This window comes from Protopterus annectens, chromosome 5.part0 (genome assembly GCF_019279795.1).
Source record: "Protopterus annectens isolate FY-2018-M chromosome 5.part0, PAN1.0, whole genome shotgun sequence".
NCBI lineage: Eukaryota > Metazoa > Chordata > Ceratodontiformes > Protopteridae > Protopterus > Protopterus annectens.
The window spans coordinates 1,813,160,249-1,813,184,059 of NC_056735.1; the positions used below are offsets into that span (position 1 = coordinate 1,813,160,249).

General features: G+C 38.3%; 1 protein-coding gene across 1 annotated transcript in view; it reads left to right on the forward strand.

Annotated features, from left to right (window-relative positions):
* Window positions 1-23,811, forward strand: part of IMPG2 (interphotoreceptor matrix proteoglycan 2) — a 1,485,782-nt gene that overhangs the window by 635,395 nt on the left and 826,576 nt on the right. The window contains exon 4 of the mRNA XM_044072040.1: window positions 2,122-2,174. Coding sequence (XP_043927975.1) covers window positions 2,122-2,174 — 53 coding nt within the window. The remainder of the gene's footprint in view (window positions 1-2,121; window positions 2,175-23,811) is intronic.

Below are 23,811 nucleotides of genomic sequence, written 5' to 3' on the forward strand. Positions count from 1 at the left end.
TAACTCCCCAGGTGATGTTGACATCCTACAGAAAGGCCTCACTGAGAGCAAAGACTGGAGTCAGAACCATGGCCTTAAGCTCAATGCCAAAAAATGTGTCGTCATCCCCTTTGGGAAAAACTCAGTTCCCATGAATTATCACATCGATGGTAGTCCGCTGAACACAGAAGCCATTATAAGAGATCTGGGAACACAGGTTGACAGCAACCTCTCTTTTGATCACCACATTGCCACTGTGGTCAGAAAGTCCTTTTATGTGGCACATCTCATTACTAAGGGTTTTGCATCCAGGAAGAAAGAGATCATTGCCTCCCTCTACTCTTCCCTCATTAGGCCAATCATTGAGTACAATGCCCCATTTGGCATGTACATCACTAAACACCTGCAACAACTGGAGAGGCCACAAAAGTACCTCACAAAGAGGATCCTAGGCCTTAAACATTTGTCCTATATGGACAGACTTAAAAAACTTCAACTATTCTCTGTCTCATATCGCTTACTTAGAGGTGATCTCTGCTTGACTTACAAAGCCATGTATGACCCAGCTCTGTTAGAAATGCTACATCTAAAGAAATCCCAATCCCTCCGCACCACACACTCTAGAGACCTCAACCTCATTACTGCAATCAACAAAACATACTGGAGGGACAGGTTCATAACCCAGAGACTGCCCATGCTATGGAATAGATTTCCCATACATGTCAAGCAGAGCCCCTCACTGGCCCTCTTCTAAAGAAATCTTGATGAGTGGATGGGAAATAGAAAATTCACCCCAGGGCTCGCTCCAGTGGTTTTACTCGACAGAGGCACTTGGAACTAAGGTCGGGTGGCACGATGCCAGGGTAATCCTATTGACTAGGCTTGTAAAGGCTCCAGGGCCATTAGCCTCGTACACACCTATGAACGTAAATACTACCCCATTCAATTGCTTCCTGAAGCCCCTCCCTTCTCTTCCCAGTAACCAGCCACCAGTGATTTTCCTTAACTGGTAGTATATGGGGCAGATCAAGCTTCATGCACTGCAAATAAATTATGATCAGGTCTCCTTAATCCTAATTTCTTATCATGTATTTTCAACATAGTGCTTAAGAAATTCATCTCTTGAGCTTCACTTCACTCTGTTCTCAAGCTGAATTTATTAAAACCTGTGTCTCAAACACATAATAATTCTGTTATGATTGGGAACCTGATCACATTTCTCTGTTTGCAAATCTATGGTTTCAGGAGATAAAGGCCCTAGATGCTAGAATGACAGCCTTAAATGTCTGAAGGAAAGTATAGGATGGTGGAGAGCTTGTGAAAGAGGAGACATGAAATGTATGCAGCGAAGAGGAAATAGGGAGGAATAATGTATTAAACATTAGAATGCACATTCTGACAATAGGACATGACAAGAACATTTTACTATATTGTAGAAATGTTCTATAACTGTTAGCTATTATGGTTTACATATTAAATAAGTAAAAATTAATCTGTTCTTGCAGGCACTACTTGAAGATTCTTTTCCTAATTTGTATAAACTTTGTTATTTATTGCTGCATCTTATAGTTCTAATTTATCACTGAATAAATAAAATGAGCTTCTACCAAATGAATATGTTAGTTCTCAGACTTCCACCTTTCTCTGTTATCTCTGTCAGTACCCTTGGATATGTGCCACCCAGCGATTTGTGTTGTTTGCCTTTACTGTCAATTTCTCTGCCTTAACCCTAGCCATGTATTTGGGGTCTTTAACCTTGAATGTCTCATTTTTTCCCCGGTGGCATTCTATAATCTTTCTCACACACAAAAATGGATAGTTCATTTTTGCCCACCAACAGCCCCCTTTCATTAACTTTGCATATTAATTTTCTTTTTGCATTTCTTACTAGCAATTAACATTAACTAACAATGAAACATACGATCTCTCAGTCAGGCTGCTTCTCCTTTTAGCAACATTTCTTTAATTGTCTTAATAGATCATCCTACACTACCTTTTTTTCTAAGCACATTCATGTACATTTTCTTGTTAATGTCTGTGTTACGTAAGTTAAATTATAAACATTGCATATTGCACAGTAAAAATACATTATTCATAATGAAATCATAAATATGAAATTATTTATTTCCATATTTCTTTCAGCTCAGGGACATCTACGATGCAGCCAACAGAGAGATCTACAACAGCTTTAAGAGGTAATTTGTAGTATTAAGTTCTTTTAAGTCAGTGGGTGTGCATTTGCCCTCTGTATTAGATAACTTTATTTTACAATGTTAATATTCATTTCTGCATAGTAATTTTCCCCTCTTCTTTCTAGAAGATGCAGTTTCTAATGTTCCACCTCCTCATATAGTAGCCATCCAGATATCATCTTCAGCTAGCAACAAAACGAAAGAAGCCAAAGAAAGTGTATGCTATATTTCATTTACTTTTTCTGAGAATCATCACTTTTTGACACATAGATGTAAAATAAGAAATACCTAAATATTGTTTTGTTTTTGTACCTTTGTATTATGTCTGCAGCTGTAAAAAGTAAGGCAGCCAACTATAAACAGAAGGTAATTGCAAAAAAAAAAAAAAAACGAGGCTGCATCCACGTAGTACAGAAGATTATGATCGTGTCTGCAGTCATAACCAGGTGGCTGTGTGTTCTTGAGATGATGTCAAGACATTCACTTCTTGAACTTTCTTGACATTATTTCTTGAACACATAATGACCTGGTTATGACTGGAGACTTAATCATAATCTATATAATGACAAACATACAAGTATGACACAATTTAGAAATAACACAATCCTTTTGAGCAACACCAGCCATGGAATATTACATCTACAGCCAAGATTTGTCCTGTTTCCATTCCAAGGGGAAGAAGTCATGGTATATTTATGCTATATTATTTGTGCATTTATTTTCACCTGTAAGTGAAGTGCTCCAAAGATTTTTTTTTTTAATCATGACCTGGGCCATGATTTTTTTATTATTAATTAACCAGAATTTCTGGGCTGGTCTGAAAAGCTTTTCCAGCCATGCTCTGGGATGACAGCAGACAAAAGGCACACATAAAAATAAATATTTTTACAACTGTAAAACAAAGCAAACCATATTAATAAGCAATAACAACCATCTCATTCAAAAGTTAGAAAGTCAGCAGCGAAAAATGATTATTATACAGCAATATCTGTACCAAAGTACAGCAGTTTTATTCTTGGTCATTTATAAATATTTACTTTATGCATGTTACCCTGAATTAAAGCAATGATGCGTTGAATTGTTTGTTAAATAGTCAAATAGCAGACATTTAAAAGATGGGAGTGTGGTACAATTTGAATGGAACTGGAAGAGTGCTCCCTATTACTGGCACAGGTTTTGAAAATGAATGTAATATAGTTACAAATGTAAAGGGTAGACATTTAATAGTACAACAGTCTGGGTTTTAACACCAAGTAGGTAGTAAGTAGTATGTCTTAAGCAAATTCCTAGAGATGGGCAGAATTCATGTATAAGAGAATAAACTATGGGTAGAAGATGGGAGGCTTTGTCCCTGATAGGTAAACTGTTTTGCATTTTTGAGGGCTATAAGGAATATAGTTCAGGTGATTGTAGTAACATGATATGAATGCCATTTCAATTGAAAAAAAGCATTTTCACAAGTCATTGCACTGCAGCACCCTTATACCTCATCATTCAAATTGATGCACCCACATTCCTCACTATGCAAGCAACTGCACCCCTGAACCCACTACTTACATTACACGTTAGCATATGAGGATTTCCCATCCATAGGCCTCATTCAGTCAAGCCATGGTTTACTCAGGTGTGTATTATCATACAGGTGACTTTTTATGTAACTCAGCTACTCAGAGTGGACCAACAAGCAAATTGCAGCTAACACAGCTGTGAAAACAGTGGACTTTCAGTCACATCAGCAGAAGTATGTATGTTGTTCGCATACAGAAATAAATAGTGATACACAGTTGGATTTATGGCCCGTTATCAAGGAAATTAGTCTATGTCCCATTTCAGAGGCAGTTAAAATTTAGCCTATGATAAAGCTGCAGATGTAAACAGGTTTAACCCAGTATCATTAAAGTAAAGTTAATTACATTAATATGCAAAGAAAGTTGTATTGTATTTAACTGGGAATTCACTATGTTGCTACTGAAATTCGAGTGGGAAATTTTTGTCATCCATTACCAATAACAACAGGAGTAGACAGGAATAGACACACAATAGTAATAACAGCATAGATTCTACACATACCATTCAACCTCTAAGACCAAGAAATCTGGACAAAGCCATATATAATGGGGAATAAAGTCTCAAAAATAGGGACAACTTTTAAATATTGCTCCTACAAACAGAAAGTTGATAGAATAACAGATTTTGCATTAGCATGAATTTTCTGAAGAGTATGAAGTCTGTAACTCAAACACCTGTCATTATTTTCTGACTTCAATCCTCAATTATTTACCAGAAAATCAAAATTTTATGAGTAGCAGACCAAACATGTGAGGCAAAATCCGGATATTCTGTGAAAATCTGTACTGCTGAGAGATATTATTCTACAAAGCAGTGCATTGCAGACATAAGTTGTAAGTCTGCAGGAGATGCAGTAAAATTGGCACTACCCCTGTTCAGTGAATATCTTTTTTCCTTTATTTATTTTAAAAGCCACAGGTACAACCAATGACTTTAGAATTGCAGGTTTCATATATTTCCTATAATATTTAAATTAACACATTTGCAATTTTTATCTCCTTATATTTATAGTATCACGTTTAGATATAAGACTATCTGAGGCCAAAATATAACATCATTAATCATTCATGACTTTCATTATGGGCTCATAGATTCATAGGTTCATACGGTAGGTGTTTACTAGGCTAATGACCACAAGGGCCTTTTTAATCCTAGCCATGCATTCCAAATGTCTGAAAAGTTCTGATACCCCTGATAAGTGTAAGAAGGGTTTTGGGAGATGAAACATTTACAAGGAGGAGTCTGGGAGATGAACCATTTACAGGTTGCCTGTGTCCATTAGCGACATAGGTGCCAAACCAGAGCTGAATTTCCTGTTCCCCATCCATTTGTCCAAGTTGCACTTGAATTAAGTTAGGGAGGAGCTCTGCTTCACATGGATAGGGAGCCACTATCAGAGATGGGGTAGTCTCTGGGATACATACCTGTCTCTCCAGCAGGTCCTATTTATATTACAGGCAAAGTTTAAGTCTTTAGAATAGGTAATTCTGGTGTTCTTTTTTTTTTGCTGATATGCAAGAGGTCTGTTAGAGTGGGGTCTGACAATGTCCTGTATGCCAGGCATAGATCTCCCATCAAAAGCCTGTAGGAAACAGAATACAGAGATAAGACCTTGAGGTGGTCTGCACAGGACATTTTACTTATGTTCCTTTTATTAAGGAATCTCTGTGGACATTCCAGCTGTAGTATATGCCTGGTTAGGTACATACCAAAAGGGGCATTGTATTCAATGATAGGTCTGATGAATGCCAAATACAGTGAAACAATGACTTTCTTGGACTTAGATGCAATACATTTGTTTATAAGCTGCACAACATAGAATGATTTCCTCACTGTTATAGACAAGTGATGGTCAAATGGTAGATTACTGTCTACCTGTTTCCCTAAGGCTCTGACTACTAGGTCAGCTCTAAGGGGTGTGTTGTCAATATGATAGTTACCAGGGGTGGATGAGTTCCCAAAGGATACTATTATGCATTTCTTGGCATTTAATTTTAGTCCATGGTTCTGACACCAGTTGTTTGTCTGTGTCAGCCCTTCCTAGAGAACATTTGTGTTAATGTGGGATTCAATGACAGCTCCTAATTTGCAGTCATCAGACCATTGACACTGGCCTTGACTTCAGTAAAGTAAATGCCAAAAAGAAGCATACCAAGGATTGATCCCTGAGGGGCACCACTTGTGACTGGCCTCTTTGTAGAGGTAGACTCCTCAATTATAACTTTTTGGTCCTGTATGTGAGCCAGTTGGCTGTCCACCAGGTGACATATGGGTTTGTATGTAACCTCTTGAGTTTGTCAACAATGCCTGATAGGAGTATTGTGTCAAATGCCTTGGTCAGGTCAAGGTAGGCAATGTGAACCATTTTGCCCTCATTATTGTTTTGGTGACATTCTCAAAGAAGTCCACCAGGATGAGATGGCATGACCTCCCCTTTTCTCAAAAGCAAATTGGGTTGGGTCCAGTGTCTGGAGGTTTAATATATCACTATTGATCATTTCTATGGTCATTCTTTTCGTGGCTTTACATATAAGAGTAGTGAGACTTATAGTTCTGTAGTTTCCAGGGTCTGTAGATGGCCCACCTTTGTACAGAGAGATGATTGTTGCTGTTCTCCAGTCATGAGGCACAAAACTTGTTTGAAGGCTACAGTGAAATAGCAATTCCAGATAACCTGATAGGTCATCTTTCAAGCTATTTAGAAGGCATCCTGGGATATTGCCTGGGCCCACTGATGCAGTGTTCTTGCCCTTAGAGAGAGCATTAAGGACCTGTTTCCTAGGAATAGCAGGGGGAGTTATATTTCATGGTATTTCCTGAGGGAAGGTTGAGGGGAAGAGAGGGATAAAGTTGGAGCCGAATTTATCAGCCAGTAGGTTTGCTATATCATTTGGTTCAGTATAGGTGGTTCCATTTACAACGAGCTCTGCAAACAATTGTGTATTGCCTTTGAGGTTGCAGACATAGCTAAAGAGTGCCTTGTGGTTGTCCTTGACCTGGGAAACCAAATTTACCTCAAATTTGGCTTTGGTAGACTTTATTGGTCCTCTGAGTTGTTTGTTTAGTTTAATGAGAGTGCTTTTATCCTGCTGGGTGCGGCACCTCCTAATTTTTGCCATGATTTTGTTCCTTCTGTTATACAGCCTACTGATTTTGGAATTCCACCAGGGTGGCTTGTTGTTTGAGTTAGTTCTGTACTTCTTTCTTGTAGGTACAGCTGCATCTATGCAGCTATTAACATGCTTGTGCAGGGTTTCTATGAACAGTTCTGTATAGGCAGCAGTGTTCTCATGGTATGTGGGGGCTTGAAATTTTGCCAGATTATCACTTAATAGCAGGACATTAGCCTTAGAGTACTTCCTGAATATTCCAGGTTTTATTTTTACTTCAAAGGAGACCATTTTGTGGTATGACCTTAACAGGGAAGATATTACAGTAGGGGGTATGCAGCACTTTCCCATATTAGTGAGGACCAGATCCAGTATGGTTGCATCCCTGGTTGGTGTATTGACAATCTGGTCCAGGGAGTTTGTATTTACAAAATCCAGGAATCTCTGTGCCTGTATGTTTGGTGTTGTATAGAATTCTCAGCTAATAGTGGGGTAATTAAGGTCACCCATGAATATGGTACAGGATTGGATGATGAGTGTTTCCAATAAGTTTATATACTTGGTATTGGTTTCTTGGGTCATAGAGGGGGACCTATAGCATGCAAGGAAGTGGTACTGGATTTTGCCTACGATGATTTGAACATGGAACATCTCAAGTGCATTGTCTTGTTTGACCAGTCTTGAGATATATTTATTTTTGATGTAAATTAAGACACCTCCACCTTTAGTCCCTGTCTGTGTAGTAGCTGTTCTAAATGTGTGGAAGGCATTATAACCTTGCACTATTGGTGAGGTCTCTGCTGCTTTAAACCATGTCTCACTGACCACACAGACATAAGCATTCTCTATGGTGAGGAGAGCTTCTAGGGAGTGGAGTTTTTTATTTAGACTCCTAGCATTGACCAGTAATACCTTTAGATGTTCTTGGCTTTGATTTGCTATGTCGGAAGTACTTTCAGTTTGGCATTGCCTAAAAAAGGCACTATGGGGAAGACAGTGTTTTAGCTAATATTCGAAAGCCTAGAGGGGAGAAGTGCAGACCATCCCTGGCAAAGCAGCGTGGTCTGTTGACCATCTCCTTCTATGTTGACAAATATTGCACCCCCTTAGAATGGCACCAGATACTAAATCAATTACTAAAACCAGTCATTTTTTGTTCGTATTGTGGCATCATCCTTGGAGAAAGTAAAATGCTGCTCAATGCATGTTTTTGGAAATTCAATCATATTGTCTCCCTGATATGAATTTCGAGTTTCTGAAAACCAGATCAACTAACATGAATATATATATATATATATATATATATATATATATATATATATATATATATATATATATATATATATATATATATATATATATATATATATATATATATATATATATATATATATATATATATATATATATATATATATATATATATATATATATATATATATATATATATATATATATATATATATATATATATATATATATATATATATATATATATATATATATATATATATATATATATATATATATATATATATATATATATATATATATATATATATATATATATATATATATATATATATATATATATATATATATATATATATCACATGGATGCATGACAGATGTTTGAAGGCTCATTTTATTAAATATACTGAGTTACAGCACATGCGATCAACTATATAGTTGGTTGCACATTGGTGGTTTAGTTTTGTGGGAGATCTTGGTACAGCATAGGTGGAGAATTTCCCCTCTTGCAAATATTGTGCTCTCTTGGAGTTCATAAAACCATAGGGTATACAAGGCAATTAGACTGTACCTTACTAATAACCACCATCAGGCTCTAGCACCTTTTTCAAGGAGAGTGAGGTTTTTAAGTTCTAGTTTAAATTTAAAGGTACCCATCTAGTCATCCAGGGGAAGAGGTTCCATCAAAAAATGTTCTAAAGTGGTATTATTTCCATTGGTATCAGTCATATAGGCCAGTAGGTCATTCTGGTTCACAAGTCCAGCAATAGAATGTTTGGTATTGATATCTTCAAGTAATACTCAACAAATGAATATACTATTAGAGCCCTTTCATATGAAAAAAAAAATAGCAGGAAAAATACAGTTAAAGTCAAGGCCATTATACTCCTACCAGACACAACACATACATCCCATAGCAAAATGCAGCCAGTGCTAGCCACTTTCACAATAAACACAATGTACAACACGACCACTAGCCAAGATACAACCAAGGGTTTAACAGTCATGAACAGCAACATTTTCACATTGCACCATCAACAACAAATTGTATGGCCTTATTGCCTGGATGCAACTCAGCAACTCCGATATCTTAGGTGCCTGTCAAACCTGATTAAAGCCACATCAGATATTGCTAGACAGACTAACTAATGTTTTACCACTGTTTCAGACATTAAGAAATAGTAGTGGCATACATTCTGTGTAAAATACTAGTTTAAATTAACTTTACTTGGTATACATTCTGACTTCTGTGACCTCAGACCAAACTGGACATTTTTTGAAATAATAAGTGGGTGCCAAAAACTGAAATGATCAGTATAATACACATTCCCTGCATACAAATTAAAAGTTAAAAAAATAGGTACATTCTTACGTTTTCATTATCTTCGTAATAAGAAATGTATCATAATGAAATATCTTACTGCCAACTTCACAGCTATGACGTTTAACAACAAAATAGGACCTAATGCTACTAATCACTTCAACTGCTAGGTTAGAGGATTACCACAAACCACTCTGCAGTAGACTGGTTCCCATAAATAAGTCGGAAATACATTAAGCATAACTATCTGCCCAAACAGTAATCTCCGCCTTGCTGTCTGATATGGGCTTGCAAACTAAAAGGAATCCCACCTCAGATAATTTCACAGCATCCTTTCCTCACTTAAAAGAAGTGGACCCGTTCAGTGAACTAGTTTTAGTAGACTAGATCCCATTTGTAACATGCACCAGCACAACAGAAGCCACTCTTTAGCCGACACATTCAGTGATGTTCAGGACCATAATCTATCCTTCAGGAGAAATAAAAGTACTCATCTACAAGTGGTTAACAGTACAAACAAAAGTAAACAAGAGATTCTGAAAATCCCTGTAGTATTAATGGAAAGCAACAAAATGCAGTGTCACATGTGATTTACAGAGCTGAAATCAAAACATCAGTTCTGGTTTACTGAAAAGCACTCAGTTAACCTACCTATGTAACACAGTGAAATTAACAGGAATAAAAAGTCTAGTATGTTTATCCAGCAGTAACTCCACCCCTAATCTAAATAATAAATTGTTCCCCTCCACTGTCATCATCAGGCACAACAGAAAACTTTAAAACATACTACAACTAGCTTTACACACACACACACACACACACACACACACACACACACACACACACACACACACACACACACACACACACACACACACACACACACACACACGTATACAGTCTGTTTCACAATACAGCCTCATTGAACACCAAACCTACATTCCCAATTCACAGGCAGTCCCAACACCACTTCACTTTAAAACCATCATCCAGCTACTAGCGTCCCTTCCAAGGAAAGTCTCATCAGTATCAGTTGGCCTCAACTCATTTTCCTCAAACTTGTAAAACATTTTTAGCCATAGCCTTAACATGTTATTAACCTTTCCCTAACAAATAATGGTGTCTCAGACATTTAGAAATCTACACTATTAATCCCTAGCCAAAGGTCACAAACACCATACACCTAGGTGACTGTGATCAAATATAACTGCTGTCAGTACTGATAAAACTCTTAGAGACCTGTCAGCCATGGATGCCAAAACATCCAGATTGCCTCAGTATCATAATCAGTTGGTAGTCGCCGTGTGTGCATGGGGAAGTTGGAGAATGCAGTGCTCCCCTGAAAAAAAACACTTGCTTGCAGGTATTTTCTTGTCATGCAGTAGATTCATATATTATATATACATCCTTTTTCAGGTTTCAGGAGGGATTCATAGGCCAGGTTTTCAATGAACATTAAGAGTGCAAGAAAAGTCTCCCGAGTAGAGTCAGCACAACCCATAAAGCTACTGTAGAGAGAGACTGATAGAGGATCTATATGTTTGTGTAATACTCATAACCCCAGTGCACATAACATAAGCAAATCCCTTCACCAACATGTATAGATACTGCCATCCAGTACACAGTCAGTCATGCAATGACGACAGCAGGCATATGTATTTGCAATATGATGTAGTTGACTCCAAAAGCCAGTCTTGTTATAACCACACAGAGGAGGTTTGCAGCCTCAATTTAAAGTGTGAGTCATGAAAAGAGTTCACAGGAAGTGCAAGTCAATATCATTACATCTATGTACAAGTAAACATGAGTGGTGGCAACTGAGTGAACTGCAATACAAAAGAATCTGTTACTGCCGGTGTAGAGAAAATACTTCAGCCCAAAAGGCAACAAGCCACGCTGTACTGCTCATACCTAGAAAGTTCCTGTGTTTGTATGAAATTATTCGCAGCATCTATTTGTTGATAACAGGTATATGGGCATGGTGTTTGGGTCCATCTAAAAACACAGGAATGACCATAGGTTCATAGATTAGTACTAGGCTAACTGCCCTTGTAGGTCATTTTAAACCTAGCCAATTACCCCATGTGTGAATCAAACCCTGCACCTTGTCTCTGTAAGACAGACACCTTAACCATTATGTCAACCTCCCACCCAAGAATCAAACCCTGTACCCCTGAGTACAGGAAGGGGCTCATTAAGAGGTTAGAGCATTAATCTACTGCACCAGCTGCCAGACCAAATGTACATCACACCTTGCATTTATCAAACTGAACTACTGAGCCGCTACTCACTGACCATGTGAAAAAGTCCCAGTACTGACTCCTGCTGTTGCAGACAGGTGCCACATATCAGTTTAACTGTGCAGTCCTGTAGCCACATGAACCTTTAACAGGAATGCCACCACAGTAGTCAGCTGAATAAGTAACCTATGCAGTATTCTTCTCTATTAGCTCCCTGTGGGTATTGCAAATGATGAGTCCTACTAGTTAATAGATTCTCCTGATCTCTGCACTCCAAACCATATACATGCATTTCCATCTGTGGCCTCTTATTCGTCTTTCGGCTTTTCCTGGTTAGGGGTCACCACAGTGGATCACCTGTCTGCTCATGATTGGCAGTGGAGTTTTACTGTGTCGAGTTGCCAGCCCAGCGTCCAACCTTCCACAAAAGGTGCACACACTCACACCTAGGGCCAATTTAGAGTATCCAATCCCCCTACAGCATGTCTTTGTGATGTGGAAGGAAACTGGAGCACCTGGAGGAAACCCACACAACCACAGGGAGGACATGCAGACTCCATACAGAAGGCACCCCAGCATCGAACCGGAGAACCTCTTGGTGTGAGGTGGCAATGCTAACCACTGCACCACTGCGGCCACCCAAACATTTCTTGTGCTGTTGCAGACAGCTGACCTTGCTTCTCATCCATTATTGATTAACCCACACTTCTCTGTCTGATGAATTTATATGTAAACAAGTGTCACCATGCATGTCTATGTGTGTGCATATGTGTGTGTGCTTGTGTGTGTGTGTGTGTGTGTGTGTGTGTGTGTGTGTGTGTGTGTGTGTGTGTGTGTGTGTGTGTGTGTGTGCGTGCGCGCACATTTGGCAGTGTATACTAGCTAAACTCTTTTTGGTGACATGGCTGGCAAAGTTACCAAGGATTCATAACAGGACACTGTGTACTACATGCATGCGTGCACACATTCATGATAGACCTAATGCTTTCTTATAAGTTTTTGGATGCATATCACTACTATGTCTAAGTAGTTCACTACATACTTAGAAAATGTACTGATGCATTTAGAATTCCACATATTGCAGCACAGTTTTCAGTTTTATGCATTTCTTTCTATGCATGAGTATGTGGTGCCCTCCTATCTCATGTAGCCTTAGTGTTCCTCATACAATTTTTCTGTTACAAATGTATGGCTGTGGAAAAATAGCCACAATAAATCACCATTCATGAGTGTTACTTGTAAATATGCTTGGTACTCATTTGTCAGACAGACTCTGTACAAACAGTTTAACAGCTGTGGTTCACATTATAATACCTCACAGGGTGCACACGGACAAAGTAATTAATACTGATACTACATTTGCTGATACAATTTTTACAGCATCTTCAACCAGATATCAGGTCATATACCTACTTTATATCAACTCAATAAGGAGAGATGTACCATGCATTTTCTCTCTTCTAATTTAAATGATGATTGCAAATTTTCTGAGAAGAAGAAAAAATAAACAATAAATAAGGGCTTTGGCTGGCAAAACTCAATGTCCAGACTTTCAGACAGGCCCTTATACTTCATCAAGTTTAATTTCACATGTAACATTGGGTACTATTATAATGCGATTCCATGGAGAAAAATGAATCCTGTCACCAAACAGAATTAAACAAGGAAGTGGTGACTATGTCCAGTTTAGATGGTCTAAATATTATTGAAGTCAACGGCCTGTTAGAAAAAATGTTAACTACAATTAATACATATGCTAGGAATGTAAATACTATGCCTTAAGGATACTTGCCTGAATCAATTGAAAAAAATGCTCATTTAAATATGGGGTTAGAATTATATTTTATGAAGTCCTCCTCTCTCCAAAAATGATTGATTATTAGTGCACAAAAGTCAGTTATTTCAATAACTGTCTGCAGAAGCATTGTCTGAGCAAGGGGTCCTACATAGTTACTCACTACAAAGAGGCAGGTCATGAACTTTGGTTTTCCCTTGAGTCTGTTTCCATCCAAGTTATAAGGGTAGTAAAATATTAACAGAGTTGCTTATCCTACTGGTGAAAGGGCTTCTATGCAAAAAAAAAAAAAAAAAAAATAGTAAGGCAATAAAATAAGGATGTGGTCCTATTAGAACTCATCAGCTTGTTTATACTGAGCTGAACAGAGGAGGGGCATGGCCACAACTCTCTGCTGAGATTTCAGATGACTAGAGGCTTCCTAAAAAACAAAAGTTACCTGTTTTCTTGCTTATTTTTACTATTTATTGCTTATTCTTACCATTTATTGCACTTTTTATTGTCTGCTGCCAACTTTTTACCTGTTTTTATTACTATAAACAAACTGCACTGTTGTACTGCAATTGTCTGTCTTACTGGGCCTGTTCAATCATTGTAGTTACTGTTTTCACTGTTTGTAAAGCTTTTTTACCATTTTCATTATTTAAAAGGTATCAACTGGAAATTTTCTCCATTTGTTAAGCATCTGTTTGTTCTGATTTTCCTGCCAAGGAATGCATCATACAACTGATTTGTTTGCAGTTAAAAGCATTCTCTAGAGTCTCCTTGCTCTTTTTTTTGTTTAAAACTTTTCTTTAGTATCTCAATGCTGTCTTTCTGCTGTGGCAAACATTTCTGTAGTATCTTCTGCCTAACATATTATAACTAATAGCTGTAGCATAGTCCAGACTCAGGGTTGGTGTTTCTGGGCCTGGTTGTTTGTTTGTAGTGGGTGTTTGCTCTGAGCACATTTTCCAGGCCATCTTGGCTTAGAAAGGGCCCTTCTGCACTCTAATGAGAGGATTGTGCTGATTGGTCCCTGGCTGGTAAAGGCAGGCTGGTCTAGGGCTTGGAGTAAGCATCACATTGGTTCTTTTTAACTTTTTTAAAAGTTGTTTTAGGTTTTAACCTTCTGGTGTTTAACCCCACCCTTGAGTAGGTTTCCACTTGTTCATACTAAGCTGAACAGAGGAGGGGCACAGCCACAACTCTGTGCTGAGATTTCAGATGACTAGAGGCTTCTGAGCTTCCTAAAAAACATAATTTGCCAGTTTTCTTACTTATTTTTACTATTTATTGCTTATTCTTACCATTTATTGCACTTGTTATTGTCTGCTGCCAACTCTTTTACTGTATTTTATTACTATATTTAACCCCCACTCTTGAATGGGTTTCTGCTTGTTTGCTCATTGTGCAGCACCACGGACTGCCGTGCAATTGTGTGTCATAGCCAGACAGTTAATTTCGACAATTTTTCCCTTAGATACAGCTGTATCCCAACATTGTAGTTCCTCATCTTTAGCACATTTCTGGGCAAAGAGCCAGTACTAGTGAAGCTGTGTAAGCACTCCATTGTAATAACAGCCTCAAGAGTTTTTCTGAGGCCCTGCTCTACCTACTAGTATAGCATTAAGCCTAGCCTCTGAAGTATTAACACAACTCGCCCACTAGTTATTCCTACATGTGACCCCTTTCCCACCATATTCCTGTTTCTGACCATATACATTCACCTAGCATTATGAACGGGCAATTTCCCATAGTTTCTCCAGCCAGCTTGGTTGACATGGGCATCCTGAGGCAGTGCAGCAACTGCCTCATGTACACAGACAACCTTCTATTTCCACTGCACACAAACTCAACATATGAGGGATGCAACTATATTAAAAACCTTGAATTAATGCTCTCTCACATGCCAGTTAATACATCTGACACTAAGCGGGTTGTCAGGATGCACACCTCACCACCTACTCCATCCAAACCCACATCACACATACCTACATACACAGAGGTCCTAGCCACAAACTTACCTAATCACCAGAGATCTCCCAAACACAAACACAAGCACGCTACATATAATACTTCCTATGCAGAAAACAATACAAACAATAGCTCATGCACCAGTGTCTCACCTGTCAAGCTCATAAGGCTAAACACGAAACCTAACATATTAGTCATAAGAGACTCCATAATGAGACACACAGATGTCCCTCTCAGCAGGCTGGATAAGGAGAAGGTCATGGTCAGCTGTCTGTCAGGTGGCATGATCCGTCATATCATGCATGCACTCAGGTTTCTCAACAACAGGTACTGTTATGACACTGCCATAGTCCATGTTGGTGTGAACGACTTGAAACGTACCTCTCTGGACTATATGAAGAGAGACATAACTGAGCTCTCAGACTATGTGTCTCAGGCAGGTATGTCCTTAGCTTTAACCAGCATTTTACCTTCACCTAGAATGATGCCTCAATACAAACAGAAAATGAATGACTTCAATAATTGGCTGAGTTTTTGGGGTCATTCTAAGGAGATCCAGTATCAGTCAGCCTGGGATGACATGATCGACAGACCTCGATGCTTTGCCAAAGATGGTCTTCATCTGTCACCCATGGGATTTCAGCTACTGGATAAGGCTCTTGTCACCTCCATAGTGCCTTTTTAGGCAGTGTTACAAGGAAAAAATTCCTGATGTAAAAATACCAAACCAAAAACAACCTCAAGGTCATGTTGCTAAACACTAGGAGTCTTAACATGAAACTGCACTCACTGGAAGCAGTCATCACCCTGGAGGACACAGACATTTGTGCAATCATGGAGACCTGGTTCAAGGCTATGGAGAGCACCCCAGCCATACCAGGCTACACCTCCCTTCACATGTTCAAACCGCAAACTGAAGGCAAGAAAACTAAAGAAGGCTGTATGTCAGTATTCATCAAGGATAAATACACCTCCAGATTGGTCAAACAGTATGACACCCTAGAGATACCTCAGGTGCATTTAACTGTTGATAGGACACATATTCAAGTCATTGCCAGCTACAGAACCCCTTCCATGAATCAGGACACCTACTCTGTCTATTTGGATCAACTTGAGTCTATCAAGATACATCCTAACACCATAGATGTGAGTGACTTTAACTACCTTAGCATTGACTTGGTGAATTACTTGTGCTCAAACTCACATGCCCAAAGGTTCATCAACTTTGTGAACTCCATTGCCCAGGACCAGCTGGTTGACACCCCCAACTGGGGTGTCAACATCCTAGACTTGGTGCTTACAAATATAGGAGACAACTGTAGCTTCCTCACTGTGAGTTCATCATTGGTGAGATCTGACCACAAATTAGTCTCATTTGAGGTAACTATCACACCTGACCCTCCCCTAGCAACAACTAGACTAAAAACCTTCTACAAAGCAGATTATAACCTCTTACAGGATTGTATAAATAGCTTCATTGCACCTATCCATTCTGACAAAACCGATAACTATGCTGAGCTCTACACCAATGCACTATAAAAGCCCTTGTATAACTGCGTTGACTCAGCAGTATCTGTTAGGACCAAAACAAGCTTTTCAAGGAAAAGCAAACGTGCCTGGTGGACAACCATTATTAACAGGCTTTAAAATAAAAGGAAGAAACTGCTGTCCAAGAGTAGGAAGGAGAGGGCTCTAAAATGGAGACACTCCCTCCTCAGCTTAAATAAGCAAATAAGACTTCTTGTGAAGTCCTCCAAGGCAAACAACGAATCCACATTAGCTTCCTGAACCAAAGTCAACCATAAGGTGTTCTTTAGTTACATCTGTAACCTAAAAGCTAAGGCTCAGATTTGTGCCAAACTGGTAGTTAATGGTAACACATACATTGATCCGGTGGACATAGCTAACCAGCCAACAGGTTTGGCAAAAACTTCACTCCACCGTTCCCACCACACATACTTCATGACATACATATCTCCTGTTCTCTACTTTGTATCTCTAAAAAGCAGGTCATAAACGCCCTCTCTAAGGCCAATAACACAACATCAATGGGACCTGATAACATCCAGGGCTGTGTCCTACATGGGCACAAACAAGAATTAATATCACAATTTGCTACTCTTTTCAATCACAGTCTAAGCAGCAGCTTCAGCCCAGCTGAATAGAAAACAGCCACCATTATCCCCTGCACATAGGTCATGCTTCTACTGACCCTGGGAACTACAGACCAGTTAGCCTAACTAGCCTTCTCTGCAAGGCCATGGAGAGAATCATCATGGACCTTGTCAACAAAGATATAGATAATCTCCAAACACTAGATCCTTCCCAGCGTGGATTTGTCAAGGGAAGATCATGTGTGTTAAACCTGGTGGACTTCTTTGAGACAGTCACAAGGGCCCTGGATGAGGGGAAACCTGTGCATACAACCTACCTAGACCTGGCCAAGGCATTTGACACTATCCCTCACTCAGGCATCATTGACAAACTCTCCCAGCTAGACCTCAACCCTTATACTGTAAGGTGGGCTGTGAACTGGCTCTCTGATAGAACCCATACAGCCAAAATAGGGGAATCCACCTCCAGCAGCAGACCTGTTACCAGTGGTGTTCCATGGGGATTGGTCTTAGGACCTCTACTGTTTGGAATCTATTTCTCTGAAATACAAGCTAAAACTAAGGTACTGTGGCTGACAAAGTTTGCTGATGACTGCAAACTGGGCACGGTCATAGAATCTCCAAACAATGTCAACATCCTTCAAGGAGGTTTTATGCAAAAAAATGATTGGTGCCAAAGTCATAACCTCAAACTCAATGCAAAAAAATTTATTATCATCTCTTTTGGCAAGAGCGATGTTCCTGCAAATTACCACATCAATGGTAATACCCTAAGTACGCACTCAGTGGTGAGAGATCTGGGCACTCAGGTTGACAGCAATGTTGCCTTTGATCATCATGTCTCCAGAGTGGCTAGAAGGGCATTCTATATGGCTCACCTCATAGGTAAGGGCACTGCCTTGTAAAAAAGGGAAGTTATCACCTCCCTGTACTCTTCAATCATTAGGCCAATAACTGAGTACAATGTCCCTTTTGGGATGTACTATTCAAAGCACCTGCATCAATTGGAGAGACCATAAAGGTTTCTCACACAGAAAATTCAAGGTCTTCAGCAACTATCCTATGTGGATTGGCTGAAGTCACTGTCACTTTATTCTGTTTCATACAGACTACTCAGAGGCGATCTCTGCCTTGCAATAAGGAAATCTCTGACCCTGCTTTGCTGGAAATGCTGCACATCCACAAGGCAAATGGCACACAGATAACTTACTTTAAAGAACTAAACTTCTTCACATACAATCTGGATGATTTAATGGGTAACCATAAATTCACCTTGGGGCTTCCACCTGTGTCCCTCTTGGACGGGGGCAATAGGTGCTGATCATGGTAACAAGGGTAAAATTTGGCTAGGCTTGTAAGGTCCCTCGAGCCATTAGCCTAGTTACTTCCTATGATCCTATGATAGAATGTGGACTTTATGAATTGTTTTAGTCTTAACAAAAAGAGAGATAAGCTTATGATTTTAATTTATTTGAACAAATACAATATCACAGTAATAAATTAAGTATGGGGTGCTTCCCAAGCTATTTTTTTATGCTATAATAAATATGAGTGCTATTTCTCTTCTACTTCCGGTGTTGGACTATTTGTTTTCTTGTGTTAATCCTGAAGACCAGTGTCTTTACATTTCATTACTGAGATTATGACTATAGACATCTGTGATACAGGCGACCTCCCCACAATAAGATTGGTGGCATGTTATCACAGACAGTGCATGTATGAATATGGAACAGCATCTTAATTTAAAAAAAAAATGTATGCTTAGTAAATTGATAATATCTCTACTAAATTTTTAGTTTACTTTAATTAGCCATGTACAGACCATGGCAACTAATCATGTGAGTCACACTATGAAGCAACGTTTCTGGATTATACCTGTAGCACTAATTTTACACGGCAAATGTCTTTTCCAACTAAAGATAAAATATCTTTAATCTATTTTTGACAGTCAATACAGGTTTGATTACAACTGTTGAACCTCTTCAGCTGCTAGCTAACTCTAATCATGAATACATACAATTTACTGTACCTATTGTTAAAATAGGTTTTCCTGATGCCTTTGTGGTCATTTATAAAACGTTTGAGGTTGTCATATTTAAGAACATAATAGTCTATTAACTTGTTTGATCAGTGTGATGGTAATGTTCTCACATGTCTGTTCAAACTACTAGATATTAGTGAAGTTAAGTTACACATATGTAGCAGGAAAAAGATTAAAGGGAAATCATGCATATTGGAACACTCATGGTGGAGCAATTACTTGGAGTGATTAGTGATGCAGAAAAACAAACATACCAGGCATTTAAACACCATAAACCACCTGATAATATTAATAGGAGACTTGTCTCTGCAAATAGGAATGCAAAAGAAGAAATTATGGAGGGTATTTATAGTCCAGGACTTCATAGCTACATAGTGGTTCTGTGGTGAACAATACACTGCATTTATGAAAACAAGCTAAGAGCAGGTTATTTGTGCTGAATAAGGAAAAGCGAAGACATTTTGAAAAACATGCTTAATTATGTCAAAAGCATAAGCTACCTAAAGTTAAGTGTTAGGTACATAGGCTTTGTATTATTAGTTATGTATTCAGAAACTGTGGGTGGATGTGGCTATGTGCAGTCACCTTTGAAAGACGTAAGGAAAGCGATGGACAGCAAAACTTTCCTTATTAATATTTTTTAAAAAATAAAGGGATTTAAATGTTTTATTTAGGGTATTCTTATGTGGATATCCTGTTGACTACTTTAAAGAGTGAAATAAAGGGGAGATAGGAAAGATTGAAAATCAAGAGACACAAAAAGGGTGTCACCACAGGAATACATCAAGATGGTTTTGCTAGAGGAGGTGGGAGAGGAGGGGTACAATGTTTTGCAGCAGGGATAGACACCCCTATTTTTTCAAATTATTTTTTATATAAGAGGGTAGTGTGGGTGGGAAATAGGTATGAGGGTATATGAGAAAGGATAAGGGAAGAAGGGGTGAGGAAGTGACACCAACAGATGTCCCCAGTCCACAGAGATTCATACATTTCCACTGCTAGACAGTGGAGCACCAACTGGGACCAGATGGTGGAGGACCCCAATGATGAGGGGGTAGGGGCCTGTGGTAGTGCAGTGGTTGGCACTGTCTGGGACAGTGTGTCTTGAACTTGCTGAAGAAAGTCTTCAACTGGCTGAATTTGCAATCTTGAAAAACGGAATTATCGAATTTCAGTATTTTGAAACTGCATGTTAACCACTGTTAGGTTTTTGAATTTGCGGTAGTTGTGGTGTGTAGCCTATAGTGTGGTGTCTCTTTAAGGGATAGTGTATTCTGGGGTGTAGGCATTGTGGCTGATGTGTGGTTATGTCCAGAAATATTTTTTAAAGGTTTTAATGTTTTATTTTAATCTTTTTGGAAGTGTTAGGAGGCGGTTGGGTTAGGTAGGTGAGAGAGTGTGTGTGTGTGTGTGTGTGTGTGTGTGTGTGTTTAAGTGTTGATTTTTGTACAGGTATAGTGTGTGCGTGTTTTTAATGGGTGTACATGTGAAAGTGAGCAGTGGACATGTAGGGCACTTAGCAGTGGGTTAGCTATGTTGTTTATGGAGTTGATATATATAAGTAGCAGGGATGTGGGGGGTGCAGGGGGGCTTGCCCCCCTGCTTACACGTAGATTTCTTGGGTTTTGTGGTGTGTGTGTTCTGTAGGTTTGTTATGTTGTAGGCTGTGTTGTTTTGTGTGCGTGTTTGTTTGTGTGGTGGAGATTGTATTGAAAAACAGAGCATTGCATACTGAAACTTTGCTATTATGAAGTTTTAGTATTTTGATGTTCGTTTTTTTACTTTTTCATTGTAGTGGGTTTTTGACTTTCTCGTCTTGATATACTGAAATTTGGTATTTCAGTATTTAGAGATTTGAAAGTGGACTCGTGTGAGTGTGTTTGTGTGTGTGTGTGTGTGTGTGTGTGTGTGTGTGTGTGTGTGTGTGTGTATATATATATATATATATATATATATATATATACATATATATATATATATATATATATATATATATACATATATATATATATATATATATATATATATATATATATATATATATATATATATAACATATGTATGTATTTATATAGATATATATATATATATATATATATATATATATATATCTATATATATGGTTTCACTTCGTATCATCGAAATTTCATTTCATCGAAATTCAAATCACCGAGACCAAATCTTCGAAAACTCATTTCGTCGAAAACTCATATCATCGAATCTCAAATCATTGAAAACTATAAAGCAACTAGAAATAACATCCCAGACACTGCTTACTACGTTTATGCAGGGGGGCAAGCCCCCCTGCACCCCCCATGTCAGGGGCTCCGCCCCCCCGTACTTAAATATACCAACTCCAAGGTCGCACTACAGTGGGGGTTAGGAAATGAGTTTTCGATGATTTGGTCTCAGTGATTTGAATTTTGATGAAATGAAATTTCGATGATATGAAGTGGAACCATATATATATATATATATATATATATCTATATTAATGGCATTAATTGAACACACAGTACTATTTATTACTTTATTCATGCTTATCATCTTCTTCATCCATCCTTGCAGTTCTCCTTTCCTGTTGTCATCTGTTATAATTTATTTCCTCCTCAGCTAGAAAGACAGGACATAAGACAGTGTTTTTTACCTGTATTCCACCTCTTTATTCCATAATATTTCTGAATTTGGTAGTAATGTTATGCAAGGCATTTCATTCACTGCTTTACTTGCATACAATGCATTTGTTTAAATATTTATTGATATCTAAGTTTTCACACTCTGTCAGTATTCCCTTTACTGCAAGTTACAAGCAAATGGTTGCACTTTTGGTGGCATGATATTTTAAAATATGATGCACTGCATGTAACAGTCTGTGGATTGTGTTCAGGCTGGTCAACCCACTCAGCCAGCTGGTTGGGCCTGTGCTTCTGTAGGTCATTGTACCTGTGATGGCACTGTTGGCGGAGGTTTAGAACCACTCTCTCTCTCTGGGATGTGACATCATCTTAACCACACCCAGATAACCAGCAGGGAAATTAGACCAAGTGCTGTTATTATTGGCAAGTTTGATTTCATTAAAAATGCTTTGCCACATACATGTTTTTTTTTTTTTTGAGGAATACATTCACATCATTTTTCTTTATATAACTTACAATTGCTGGACATTTTCATTTATTTTTTGAGGTGTAGGTGCAGAAAGGCATATTCAAGCATGTGTGATTACACACTTTTTTAAAATATTGACTGGTTTGATGTGAGAAGGTCTACCATATAATGTTAGATGGCAGAGATTGTCATTTATTCATTCAGCAGAGCAGCAGGAAAAAAAAAAAAAAATATATATATATATATATATATATATATATATATATATATATATATATTTTTGGGGGGGTATTAGAAATAAATATTCCTATGTGTATTATTACCAGTCTTTATTAAATGTTGAGTGGTTTGAGGTGAGAAGGTGTACCAGATGGTGTTAAATGGGCAGAGATTGCACTTCATGGTTGTGCAAACTGTTGTGCCTATGACTCCATTTTTTTTTTTCTAAATATATTCTTATTTGAGCATATTTGAGTCTATTCATGCATTCCTGTGGCGTGATAGGACTACGGATGATTGCTGCAGTCTGCCGCTTTCTGCAGTGCATTTATGTGAACCCGAGGCTGCGTTCATGAGCAGCCAAGAAAGACTTACGTGCATAAGTGGACATACATGTTCTCATATTACCGTGATTTATAAAGATGAACTTAAAAGACCTAATTTGCATATAAAATGTGTAAGTGGACATACATTTTCAATAAATAGTTTAACACTATCGTATTAACTTGCAATTACTTGAGGTAGGCAGCACATGACTTAGGAAACTACGGGCTTTTTAAAGGAAGAGAAAATAGTAGAAATATTGTAAATTAAATTGACACATTTTAGAATGATGTAATATTAGTGAGTTCACTACAATAAATGTTTCTATTACTAAAATTATGACCATAAAGTGACTAATCCTCATACTCAAACCCAGCTGTAATGCAGCAGATGATCTGCCCACAGAATACCTCAGACTAGGTGCAGACACAATTGCTTACTACATTAGCATACTTATAAATAGATCCATCCTTGAATCTTACGTCCCAAAAACCTGGACAATGTCATTTGTTTTGCATCTCCACAAAGGTGGAGACCCCTCATATCTCTCTAATTACTTCCCTAGTCCTATTCTTTCCCGTTTCCAATATTCTTA